The sequence below is a fragment of the Castanea sativa genome, chromosome 10 (assembly GCF_040712315.1).
Source record: "Castanea sativa cultivar Marrone di Chiusa Pesio chromosome 10, ASM4071231v1".
Classification (NCBI taxonomy): Eukaryota; Viridiplantae; Streptophyta; class Magnoliopsida; order Fagales; family Fagaceae; genus Castanea; species Castanea sativa.
This window is the reverse complement of record NC_134022.1, coordinates 13,524,913-13,537,325: the sequence shown is the minus strand read 5'-3', so window position 1 is coordinate 13,537,325 and position 12,413 is coordinate 13,524,913. Positions and strand designations below refer to the sequence as shown.

Genomic DNA, 12,413 nt, shown 5'->3' with positions numbered 1-12,413 from the left:
AAATAAAATAAAAATTCTTGGCCTATCAAAATTTATCAATGGTTCTCATGTAGCCAACCTATCTCTCATACTCTTAAAGAAGCATGGGACACAAGACAGCAATTATCTCAAGTATCTTCTGAGGCAACATCCATTTTTGTATTATTTTCTTTTCTTATGACATTAACATGAAGCTTTGGATATATTTTGCAATCTGAAACTAATAGAGCTCCAAAACAAGTACTAAGGACTAATGAAGTGTTCCCAACTGGAAGCGATGGATTAAGGCCTCACACAGAAGGTACGATATTCTCAACTTGAAGCAATGTCAAGGGAAGGGTAAGGGTAAGGGTAAGGTCCACAGCAAGGGCAAAGTCATTGAAAAACGGAACATATGGTTTTGTTTTTTGTATTGTATTTTGTCAATGTGCATGATTGCTAGTGGCAGTGCACATGTTGGTCTTTTCATAGACAAAAGTTGTATAATTATTACGTTGTGTATTTATGTGTCTTAGTGGGAACAAAACCACTTGTAATTATTAGGTTGGTTTGGATAAGTGGCATACATAAACAATTATGTGTTGGTTAGTTCGGAGAAGAGAAAATACTTGTTTTTTGTATTTGGCATTGTGGGAGGAAGAATTTAGCTATGGCAAATAAGTTTGGGCCAATCGGCCCAAAGGGCCGAAATAAGGGAGAAAACTTGGGCCTAACCAAAAGCAGGCCCTAATGGCCTTCTCCAATAGAGGAGATTTTAAAAGGGAAGAAACAACCATCACGAATTCCGAGAAGAGCCATCCAATGAGGATATGTTCCTCTAAAGGTATCCGAGGAGTATCCCATCCTTGGAGGCATGCATGAAATCTACGAAATCCACCCCACGCCCATAACACAAACAAGGATTCAGGCAAGCTAGAAGGTAGGTAGACTAAAAGTTTGAAGAATGAAGTTTCTAAAGGAAGCAACCATCCCCTCCACATTTAATCCACCTCACCTGTCAGAAGTGCCACATTTATGGCCGAATAACACACAAGAACAGTGTTAGACAGCCTAATTTCTACCATCTCTACCTCAAGTGGATAGGGGGAAGAGTGCCTCCATAAGTATAAATAGGGATGGATCCAAAAAACAAAAAAAAAAAAACCAAGAGAGAAGATAAAGGTTGTTAAGTGTGAGCTCTAAACAATCAAAAAGAGACTCTATATCTTTGTAACTCCTCTTGGACTTCCCGAGATTGGTTCTATAATATATCAATCGTTCTTTGAATTTTTCATTAAGAGTTCAGTTGCATTTCTTTTCAAGTAATTTCCCTTTATTATTCTTGCTCTTATCCCATATCCAAACAAAATAGTTGTTACGATCATTTGAATAATTTAGTCCTTAAGCTTTTTTTTTCGGACTCATACAGGCATTAATTGTCATTATTATTAAGTGGTCTCCACTTTTGTCAAACATACTGTATGATGTTGCTAGCAGAATGAAAGGATAATTTTGATGTAGATATAGTTATGTATATTGATATACTTTTGTTGCTAGTATCTATTAGGATCATATTTTCTATGTAATTAGTTAATCCTTAAACAAAACGCACTTTACTTGTAATTGAGTAGATCTAAGTTGAGTTTAATATATCAAGAAGTATGTTGCTCAAACAAATCAAGTAGTATCATTAAAGACATGAAGGTTAATCCAAGAAATAAGTGAAGAAAAGTTGTTTCATTAAGTCTTGACGGATGCTGCTATTGAAGTTTAATGGAGAAGCTCGACACAAGCTCTATCTATCAAGATCTACGATTTCAAAATTTTCAAATCTGAAATTTGACCCATGATGACTTAAATGATTAGGGTTTCTTTTCTCATAATCCTAGTGATATATAAGGCTTATTTTAAAAGTCATTAAACACAAAAACAAAGACTTAAAACTCATAGACTTTGTGTGAAGCTACTGTATTTGTACGTCTTAGGGTTTTGTAACCAAATGCTTCCTGATCTTCATCATTTATGAAGTGAAGAATTTTTTAGCCAACAGCAATCAATCAAGTTATCGGAGTTACTCACGTACTGGAATTCGTGCAAAGTAATTAGTTACAGATTGGAGATTTGTGCAACAAAGGAAAGAAGGTTACTACAATATCAAGTTCAATTGGGTATTGAAGTAAAGGTTCAACTATAGGTTAATATTTTGGAATAGGTCAGGGTAGTGATAAGATTCCTCAAACTTGTAACCACTAATTATTGATTAGTGGATTCTTGAGAGTGGTGACCTTAAATTCACTAGGTAGAATTTTTGCCTTGCAAAATGTTTTGCCCATTTATCAACAAATCACCGTGTCAATTTAATTTCCACTGTATTTTGTTTATTTGGTGATTTGTTAGTGTCTCCACAATTTGCATATAATTTGACATAATTAATCAACTTGGATAATTGAATTAATTAACCAGGGTTAATCTATCTTAACCCAATAGTATCTATATGAATGAAATGATACTTTTGATGTTGATATACTTTGTTTGTTTCAATGTGGATAAACTTATATTTTTTTCAAGTTGGATATTGCACACTCTAATCAATTACAAAATATTGCCAAGTGATTGTGAATGGTCAAAATATACATGCTTTATTCAATTACAAAATATTGTTAAATAAATGGCATACACTACATATTATCTTCAAGCAATTAAAGCTTGTCCCAAAAAAAAAAATGACATACATTACATACTACCCAAAATTACACAACAATGACAACATCTTGCCTTTAAAGTATACTTAATGGCTTCAATCCAACTTTTCACACCCTACCAGAAGACACAAAGAAAAAAGCAAATAGGACTCATGACACAACAAGTGCAACCCTTTAGTTGTGTACTTTCTCTTGAACTATCCTTTCTTTTACCCTAAATTTTTCTTTCCTTCGCTTGGCTACTAGTTCCCTCCCCCTTGTTTCTTCTTCCACTGCACATGATATCCAACCCTTTAGTTGGATATTGCACACTCTAATCAATTACAAAATATTGCCAAGTGATTTTGAATGGTCAAAATATACATGCTTTATTCAATTACAAAATATTGTTAAATAAATGGCATACACTACATATTATCTTCAAGCCATTAAAGCTTGTCCCAAAAAAAAAAATGACATACATTACATACTACCCAAAATTACACAACAATGACAACATCTTGCCTTTAAAGTATACTAAATGGCTTCAATCCAACTTTTCACACCCTACCAGAAAACACAAAGAAAAAAGCACATAGGACTCATGACACAACAAGTGCAACCCTTTAGTTGTGTACTTTCTCTTGAACTATCCTTTCTTTTACCCTAAATTTTTCTTTCCTTCGCTTGGCTACTAGTTCTCTCCCCCTTGTTTCTTCTTCCATTGCACATGATATTATTTCCTTCTTAATAGCTATTTTTTCCCCTCTCACTAGCTGCTTTTCTTTTCTCATTAGCACGCTTTGCCTCATTCTCCAACCTCCTGAATTTTGCATGGACAATTGGTGCAACTTCAGACCCATACTTACATGTTTCGTTATCAACTACTTAAAGTATTTACAAGTAAGTTCATCATCCTGCAAACAAAATCAAATATTTCAAACATACTATGAGTTTAAAAATGAAGATCAATTTAAACAAACCTAGTTGTTACTCACCACATTATAATAGCAACAACCATAAAACCTCCTCTCAAAATTTCTCAATGTCAAAGCCGTCTGCAGCTAACAATGCTCACTAAAATATAAACGATTAGTGGAACTCGAGTGAAAACTTGATGAAGACATGGTGAAATATCCAGCAACTTGAAACCCTGAGTACAAACATCAAACATTACCCATGGACACTTAAATATCAAAAATTGTTGGACAACATCAAGAACTATTCAAGTCGACCCTAGAAAAAGTATTGTTTTTGTTAAGTCTGCGAGATTGGCAATTTGTGTATATCTTCTTGCTCACAATCAATAAAGGAATCCTATTTTTGTGTCAATTGAATGAGATAAAGAGTAAAGGGATATGGGTTTGAAGATTTAGGGAGTCCGAGAGAGAGAGAGAGAGAGAGAGAATTTGTTCTTTGAAATTGTTGTTCTAATTGTGTTTCTAATTTTGGCTTATATAGTAAGGGTGATTTTGTAATGGAAAGGGGAGAGGTAGGTTAGGGTTGTCTAACAAAGGGCACCTCGGGTGGGTAAGTGATAAATTTCAAATCACGGGTAGTTAAAACTAGCCAAACCACATGTTGGTTAACTACAATTAAAACTTCTTGTTTGGTCATTAAATTTTTATTATTTCCTTCATTGTTTACTGTTTTTTTCTCCAACAATAGTTAAACATCACATGTTGACCAATAACGATTAATACTTTGCTAAGCTTTCTTATTCTCCCCAATTCCTTCTTTTCTTTTCATATGGCTAATCTTTCCACACTCACACACACAAAAACAAAAATAAAACAAAAACAAAAACAAAAAAACAAAAAGGAAAACAAAATAGTTGTTACAGCAAATGTGAAGCAATTAATATGATTTAAGGGCACAAAAAGAGGTAGCCATTATAATTGACTAACTGAGCTTTCCTATATAGTCAAAAAATTTATTCAGACTACTTATCAAAATCTGAGATTGATTTGTGGCACAGAAAATCTTGATAGGATTGCTTGTATATTCTCTCATAAGCCAACGATCTAAAATCTAACAAAATGAACCAAATCCATTCTTTTGCAATGCTATTACGACTATGATGGTAGCTACCAAATTTTTTCAAAAATATCCAATTGACTCTAAGCATGAAGGTCACTTAACTTTGCTCAAAATTCCCCATTTTTTCCTTCTTTCATCTCCATCTCTCGCCATTACTTATCTATTATATACTACCCAGACACTCTTTTATGCATAACACTGTCATTATGCAATTTAGAGCATTCTCATTAGGAGTTGTAAAAAAATGCTATTTTGAAACATCAAAAAGACTACTTTATTATTTTAACACACCATTTTACAATTCAGTGTACATCACATCTTCTATTCTTCAATTCTATACATTAAAATAATATATACAGATATTAAAATAATATTTAAAAACCAACACGGAAGCATTTGAAACCAACACGGTAGCATTTGAATAAACAAATAATAAAAAATTTTGCAACATGCTACAGTTTGGTTCCATAAATGAAACCGCACTGTAGCATGTTACAAAAAATTTTGAGATTTGGAATATCTCATGAAGTATGGATATTAGTGTTTGGTGTGTTAAATACCAAAAATTTAACATTTGACACACCTGATATAGATGCTGAGGTTTGTAGTCAAGATAAGATGTTGAAACAAAGTAAAGGACTTGAACAAGCAAGAAACTTCCAAAAGGATTAAATTTGATATTAAGCCAAACCTCAACGGTGGAATTTTGTATTTTATCTTAGTTCAAATAAATTTTTGGCAGGCCTTTGTAAATTGAAAAAATAAAGAAATAAACACTTGGGTCTTATCCAAAATTAAATTACCAATCTACCCCGTCTACGACCCTGCCTTCATAGCATCAGACTACAGTTACAGTTACAGACCCAACTACCACAGTCTCTGCGACTATCACTGATAAATCCTCAAAACTCAGTTATGGCTATCACCACCTTATTCTACCCTCCAAAATTCAGCTTTCCTCACAGACCCACAAGACAAGTTTCTTCTTCTACCCCACATTCAAAGACCCAAACCCAAGTTCAGACCCGTACCCGGAATTCCATCAATCACGGTACCATCCAGAACCCGAAGACCACCATGGCTGCTGCTCTGTTAGGAGCTGGTTTGACCTTGACCCTGGTGGGACCCACCTCAGCTGCGGAGTTACCGTCCTTGCTGCTGCTGGGTTCTACTTCTCTGCAACTCAGTGAGCCCACCAATGCTCTGTCCTTGCCCACCTGGGCTATACACGTGTCCAGTGTGGTTGAATGGTACTCTTTATTATTGGGTGTTGTTGCTTTCAATTTTGTATATTTTGTCTTAATTTTGATTTCTATGAACTTGCTTGGTCAGAAAATGATGGAAAAGAAAAAGAAAGTCTATGTCAATGTGTTGAGGTTTGTGTTCTTTGTGGTCTCATTCCTAAAGATGAATTAAATGTGAGTTAACTGAGTCAAATAGTACTATTAGGCTTTTGTTTGAGAGACCTTTGTAATGAAAATTTTGATATTTTAAGATACCGAAGTAGTTCTATTTAGGCTTTTGTAGGAGGGAATTTTGTTATGAAAATTCTGATATTTTAAGATATTGAATTCAAGAACTATCTTTAAGTTACTTCAAGTTTTCTTGCTAAAAAAAAGAAAATGCAGTATATTAAATGTGAATTAGATATGATAGAATGGAAGAAAATAATACATGTGGCTGACCCTTATAAGTCTGTTGAGGACTTCTAGTTGACCCCAAACTTTTGGGACTAAGGGTTGGTTGTTGCTGTTGGGAAATTGTGTTTTATTTGGATGAGATTCACTAATGGTAGGGACTTTTTTTTGTTTGTTTAAAGGATTACAGCAATGGCTTTGGTGTGGCAATATGGGGAGCAATCTGGGTATGAGTCTTGGAAAGGACTTTCCTGGGGTATGGTGAGTTTTTCTTCCAATTCTTGCAAATTCTTAGTAGCTACTTAGATTATCATAGACATTAATTGATTTTGTATTTGTTGTATTAACAATTTGTCTTTGATGAAGAGTTACATTGTGATGATAATATCTATGATGTGCTTTTTTCAATCAGTTTATATTCCAAACATATATTAATGGTGTTTAATGACAGGCCATGCTAATATTTTAGTGTCATGAAGGATATAACATTGAGTGTTTTGTTGTTATTTTTGCTGTTGCTGAAGATATGGTACTCAGCTCAACTCAACAAGGTCTTCATCTAATAACATGGGCAGAATTAAACTTAGGTACCGTTTGGATTGCACGTCTCTCACGTCCACGTTTTGCCTTTTTTTTTCATCTCAGAGCCTCTTGCACATGAACAGTACAAATAGGCAAATGAACAGTAACCCGCGCGTGAACAGTAACTTTATTATTATTATTATTATATTTTTTTTCCAGCAAAATAAGCAGTATCCAAACACACCCTTAGAATAGTTTCTGTGGGGAACAAAGTGGATGGATTCCAATTCATATGCATATCACAGTTGGGATAATTTTACTCGGGACATCCAAATTGGCTCAATTTTAGTATAACTAGGCAAATGTAGGGATTTGATCTGTGTGACTCCTTTATCCTTATGAAGCATGCTTTGTGGTTTATTATCATCAAGCACATTTTTCTTCTTTTTCCAAATTTTAACTCACACTTGTTTCTTTGATAGATTCATTAGTTATACAATTGACAATTGATTGGTTCAGGTACCCCTTCTTGGTGGAGCATTTTGTGCATGCACTTGGCATTTCTTTTATAATTCTGAATCTCTTGAGGTAAGAAAGGGTCACATAATTTGACAATTATTAGGTACAAAAGGATATAATTGAAACTGAGGAACATATTATTACTATTGAATTAGTGTTGTGCAACATTTAGTTTCTGATGATTGATAAACAGGAATTGAACTCTTAGACGTACATCAGCCTGATAGAAAAATATGTGAAACTGTTGTGGATATAAATTGTGAGCTTAAGAATAGATGTTGATTCACTCTGTGGGTTTATTTCACGCCCTCTTCCACATCACCAATTCCTAACGTGCAGTGACTTACATAGATTGCGAGTATATGTGTTCTGGCACAAGTTGTTGCACCAGCAAGGTATTTACAACTTGTACCTGAAGTGAAGATAACCCCTACTTAAAGTAATTTTAAAATAACCAACTTCGTTTAATGGCCACACTTGTAATTATGTTATAACCAAGCCTACCTAAGTAATTTACAAATGAGTTTGAGTTTGGTGTGTTTGTGTATTTTGCAAGCTCACTCAGAAGTTGCTTCCTTTTTGAATTAACACATGGTGCATGCATGCCACAAACAGGAATGAAATTCTTTTTAGTGTTTTGGGCATCTGCTTGAGCCATTCTCATTTTGGTTACTCTGACTATCTAGTCAAATAAGTTCATTATGCCAGGCAATATTTTTATTTAAGCATTCAATGAACATAATCACAAACTCCTGATGTCTTGGACCAATATATTAATTCCAAAATTCATGCCTCCATCTTTCTTTCGAATATGATGTGAATGAGATGAGAGATAGAATTTGTAGAATGACTCAGATGTTCCCCTTGATTTGCAGGTATTAGTGGCTCTTCAGGCGGCACTAACAGTAATAGGTAATGCCACAATGTGTATTGCTGCCTACCGCATATACAAATCATCAGAGAAAAGCTCCAAGAGTCTCTGATGTTTCTCTACGTGCATATAATAAATCTCTTACTGCGTTCTGCCTTCTGGGTTGGTAATATTACTCTTCTTCAAGGGCATTTATCTGGTAAATAGATGTGCTAAGAGAAAAGGACCAATCTATAGAATTAGTAATAGTAGTTTTCTTCTGGATGTGTTGCATGTGTGTCAGGAAACTGGACACAAAATGCTGGAAGCTTCCACTTTCATGATGAGCTCAGATTGACTTAAATAAAATTATGGATATAAGAGGTTTTTCCAAAGTTGGAATGAGTCTCACAGGGCCAGCATATTTTCAGCCAATCTCTAATTTTTTGGAGCTGAATCTATGATCATGTAAGTTCTCCCTATTGTGCCTGGTGAGTTTTGTCAACCAAGTGGATTGACCTAAGCCTCTCTAGTTGGATTAACATGTATATATATACTAAATTTTTTTCAAAGTCTAAACTAATCATTATAGAATCGCCGCATCTTTAGACTTTCAAAATTTTACTATATATGTTTCTTGGGTAAGCTGGTTTACTTTTATGATTGTCATGTCGATAATTGCTGCTTTTTTTGACTGATAAGTGTTGCATCTCTTTTTGGGAGGGAGCGGGGATTTGATAAGTAAAGCATCTGATCAGCCTAAATTGGCATGAAATTTCCTTGGTACTTACAGTCACCGGAATGTGAACTCTGTGATGTAGTTCTCACAACATGTGGGATGCCCACATGCTGTGAGAGAGAGGTGTCGACCATCTCAAAAGATACCTTCTTTTTTTTTTTTTTAATGAAATGAACTATTTAAAATTGCAATCAAGGGCTCTTGAGACATGGGAATATTCAAGGACAATGGTGTGAAGAGTACTCCGGATTATAACTAAAACCATGTGGACTTTCATTAGCAATATTTCTCTTCCAATAACAGATATAGAATTTACACGTTGATCTTCTTTTGTTAATAATGGAAAATGCCATCCAAAAAAAAAAAAAAAAAAAGAAAAGAAAGAAGATGAAGAAGGGAAGCCTCGTTAATGTCCGGTAAGATGTGAACCTTCCTTGTTCAAAGAAAATCCTAGCTGTAATAATTTACTTAATAAACACTTCTCGGTTTTTGTTTTGTCTGTTCTTAGAATGGTATAAATTGAAACCTACTCCAATGCGTAGAGAATTATGAACTCTTCCACAGCATTGACATTGTAGGTAGCTTTCTTTAGCCCAAAAAATTCAACCCTCTTGACTCATGTTGCTTAATTTCTAGTAGCTTTTCAATAGGTTTGATTGTTTGGTTTGTTCTTACAACCCTATTGGCAGCCAAGGGCCAATTAATATTATCTTCTAAAAGGCCTAAGTCCGCATAAGTGACAAAACAAAGTGTTCATGGTTCAACCAAGCATCGCTACCTGAGTATTAACCAGGCATGGGAAAATGCTTGATGCTCCCCATTTACTATACATCGATGGATAAAAAACTACGTGAAATCAAATAATGTATAATCCAAATGGTTAACGTGAGGCCACTTTTCAGACCTATTTTATGATAACATCAACTAGCAAATCCAAATGGTGTTTGTATTTCTAGTTTGATTTGTCGATCAATATCACTTTTTAATTGATTTCCCGAAACAAAAATATCACTTTTTAATTTATTTTTTAAAACAATATATTCTTTAACACTACTGACTTATGCCTTGAAAGGATTTATTAAATCCTTTCTTGGTCTAATTAGAGACATTCATCAGAACGCACCACTTGTGTCAATATTCTGTTTATAACAACACTTTATAACATAACATACAGAGTCCAGGATTTCATCTTTGATCATAAATTTATAACAACAATTATCCCTAGCAATTTATTAATCCTTATTCTCCGATAAGGCAATAACAATTCGAAAACAGCTAGAGGATAACACAAAGAGAGAGAGAGAGAGAGAGAGAGAGAGAGAGAGAGTATCACTTGTCTTCGTGTGATATCAGTGTTTGAGAAGAAGAAATAAGGGTGGAGGAGGAACGTTCCCAATGGGGGAATTTCTTCTGAAACTCATTCATTAAGGCTAAGTTCTCTTGGTGAAGAAGACAAGCCTTTCTCCTCAGCTTTTCATTCTCTTCAATTATACTTTTGTTCTCCAAATATAGCTTCAGGTTCTTTAGTTCCAAATCCTTCTCCTTTTCTTCACATCTGCTGTAAGAGTTCACACAATAGGTTCATGTAAAATATAGACCATCATAATGGAAGAGAGACATCAAAATATTGAAAAGAGAAGGATTAATTGTTTCATAAGAGATACTGGGGTTCTATTCTATGCTATGAAACACACCTGGTATGCCTGTGAACTTCAACTCCGGATTGCTTTGATCTTTGCTTTCTTTCAAAAGAACGGACTAGACCAGATGGAATCTTCTTCTCAGTGTTGCCGGTACACATTTTGCTTTAAATTTTGTTCGAGTAGAAAATTATGAAGTTTGAGGTGAATGAGTAGAAACTGATAAAAGAGTGAGTTGCGAGCTCCTATAAATATTGATGGGTTTGCATCGTTAGTTTTATTTTATTTTTTGTGGTTGGCATGTTGATAAGAGAGAGAGAGAGAGAGAGAGAGAGAGAGAGAGAGAGATTTCTCTCCTGGTAATGATGGCAGGTGGACTCGTGATTGTAGAGGTCAGAACCCGGTATCAGACGATGAGGAAGAAAAAGCCCTTAAGATGGAAGGATGGTGGCATTGTAAGGGGTGACTAAATGTCCATATAACCCAGAGGATTTGAGTATGTGTTGAAATTTCGATTGCTCTCATCATTTCAAACAAGTTGCTACATTTACATGAATGAAGACATTTTTTCAACAGGTAATTCATTAATAGGAAAAACAGCTATAAGAGGACGCAAATAAAGTATAGACGAAGTATACGAGAGAAATACTCAAAGAATTTTTTTTTTTTTAAATCTAATCTCTATAGTAAAAATTTGAAGAACTCCTACAAATTTGGATAGGAAAAAGAACTTGGGAGTCGATGTCCAATCATAGAGTGTCTAAAATCAACTACTTTGATTTTAGCACGGGCAATTCACACTCCTAAAGTACTCATGTTTCTTTCTCTGTAAAAACATTAGCAAATTTTGCCAATAGTATGTCTCTCCTTCAATCCCTTCCAACGCCCCAGTAAATGAACAACCTTTTAGGTATAACTCACAAAATACCAAGCAGGCCAAACACTAATTGCCTCAATTCTCTATGTCTATGTCACTTTTTTTTTTTTGCTGAATATGTCTGTCACATTCAAAAGTTGTTATTTTTCCACTTGATTTGTACAGACAATACGAATTCACTCGCTACTATAATAAGAAGTTTTCTCAAGTTATCAATTACAAAACCCTTTCCTGGTAAGTTGGCATTGTTTAAACCTCAGGCTGCTTTATTGTCTGTCACGTTGAAACTATTATTTGCTTGGTACGGTCTACATGTACTGCTATATTTCACTGGGCATTGTAACTTTCAGTTCTGCAATGTGGCACATAATTACCCCCACCATGTCATTAGTCGTTCTATACTATCTCAAATTCACCCTTGTTAAGATTGGAATAAATGGTAATGGATAAGGCTTTCACAAATTGCTCAGTGGCATCACCTTAGCTTAGGGGCCCATAGAAGCGTGAGAATTGCAACTCTGTAGTAGATTGTCCATTCTCTCTCTCTCTCTCTCTCTCTCTCTCTCTCAAGGATTTATAAGTTTTGTGTGGCTTGGTGGACCATTAGCAGGGGGGTTGGCATCTCCAAATCCCACCCTACCCTTGTTGCACCTTTTATTTCTCTCATTATACTTAGTTTGAACACAAATATATAAGAGTCAAATGCTATATTGAGGACCTGGAAACCCCATCATCCTCTTTAATTATCTCTAAGTTTGAGAAGAGATGAATTATCATGATGATGATGGGAATGTGAATGTGTGACTTTGTATGCATCTAGATCTTCATGATGATCCTAGTTCTAAGCAAATGAGCTTTTTCTTAATTTTCTTATTTTTCAAAGGGATGGGAAAATTGTCAAAGGTAATGTGTGAAATACTAGACTTATCTCGTTCAATTTCCACCGATTA

At 34.8% G+C, this 12,413-nt stretch overlaps 1 protein-coding gene across 3 annotated transcripts; it reads left to right on the top strand.

The window, feature by feature from the left end:
* Nucleotides 1-5,494: 5,494 nt before the first annotated feature.
* On the top strand, nucleotides 5,495-8,867 carry LOC142612587 (uncharacterized). Of its 3 annotated transcripts, none has more exons than XM_075784690.1 (5): nucleotides 5,495-5,929; nucleotides 6,499-6,572; nucleotides 6,841-6,903; nucleotides 7,358-7,426; nucleotides 8,233-8,277. In XM_075784690.1, the coding sequence occupies exons 1-4, from the start codon at nucleotides 5,595-5,597 to the stop codon at nucleotides 7,408-7,410; spliced, it is 525 nt and encodes a 174-aa protein (XP_075640805.1). In that variant the 5' UTR covers nucleotides 5,495-5,594; the 3' UTR covers nucleotides 7,411-7,426; nucleotides 8,233-8,277. The 3 variants fall into 3 exon arrangements, 2 of the variants coding, with proteins under 2 accessions (XP_075640805.1, XP_075640803.1); XR_012840152.1 differs by lacking the exon at nucleotides 6,841-6,903 and adding an exon at nucleotides 8,512-8,867 and having other exon boundaries at nucleotides 5,504-5,929; nucleotides 6,499-6,577; nucleotides 8,233-8,394; XM_075784688.1 differs by lacking the exon at nucleotides 6,841-6,903 and having other exon boundaries at nucleotides 5,505-5,929; nucleotides 6,499-6,577; nucleotides 8,233-8,867.
* The last annotated feature ends 3,546 nt before the right edge of the window (nucleotides 8,868-12,413 follow it).

Excerpts from the sequence above, each read along its gene's own strand:
- LOC142612587 (XM_075784688.1), top strand. The coding sequence starts at position 5,595 with ATGGCTATCACCACCTTATTCTACCCTCCAAAATTCAGCTTTCCTCAC. Across the intron at positions 6,578-7,357 it reads AAGGACTTTCCTGGGGTATG|GTACCCCTTCTTGGTGGAGC; the intron begins GTGAGTTTTTCT and ends TGATTGGTTCAG. Across the intron at positions 7,427-8,232 it reads ATAATTCTGAATCTCTTGAG|GTATTAGTGGCTCTTCAGGC; the intron begins GTAAGAAAGGGT and ends CTTGATTTGCAG.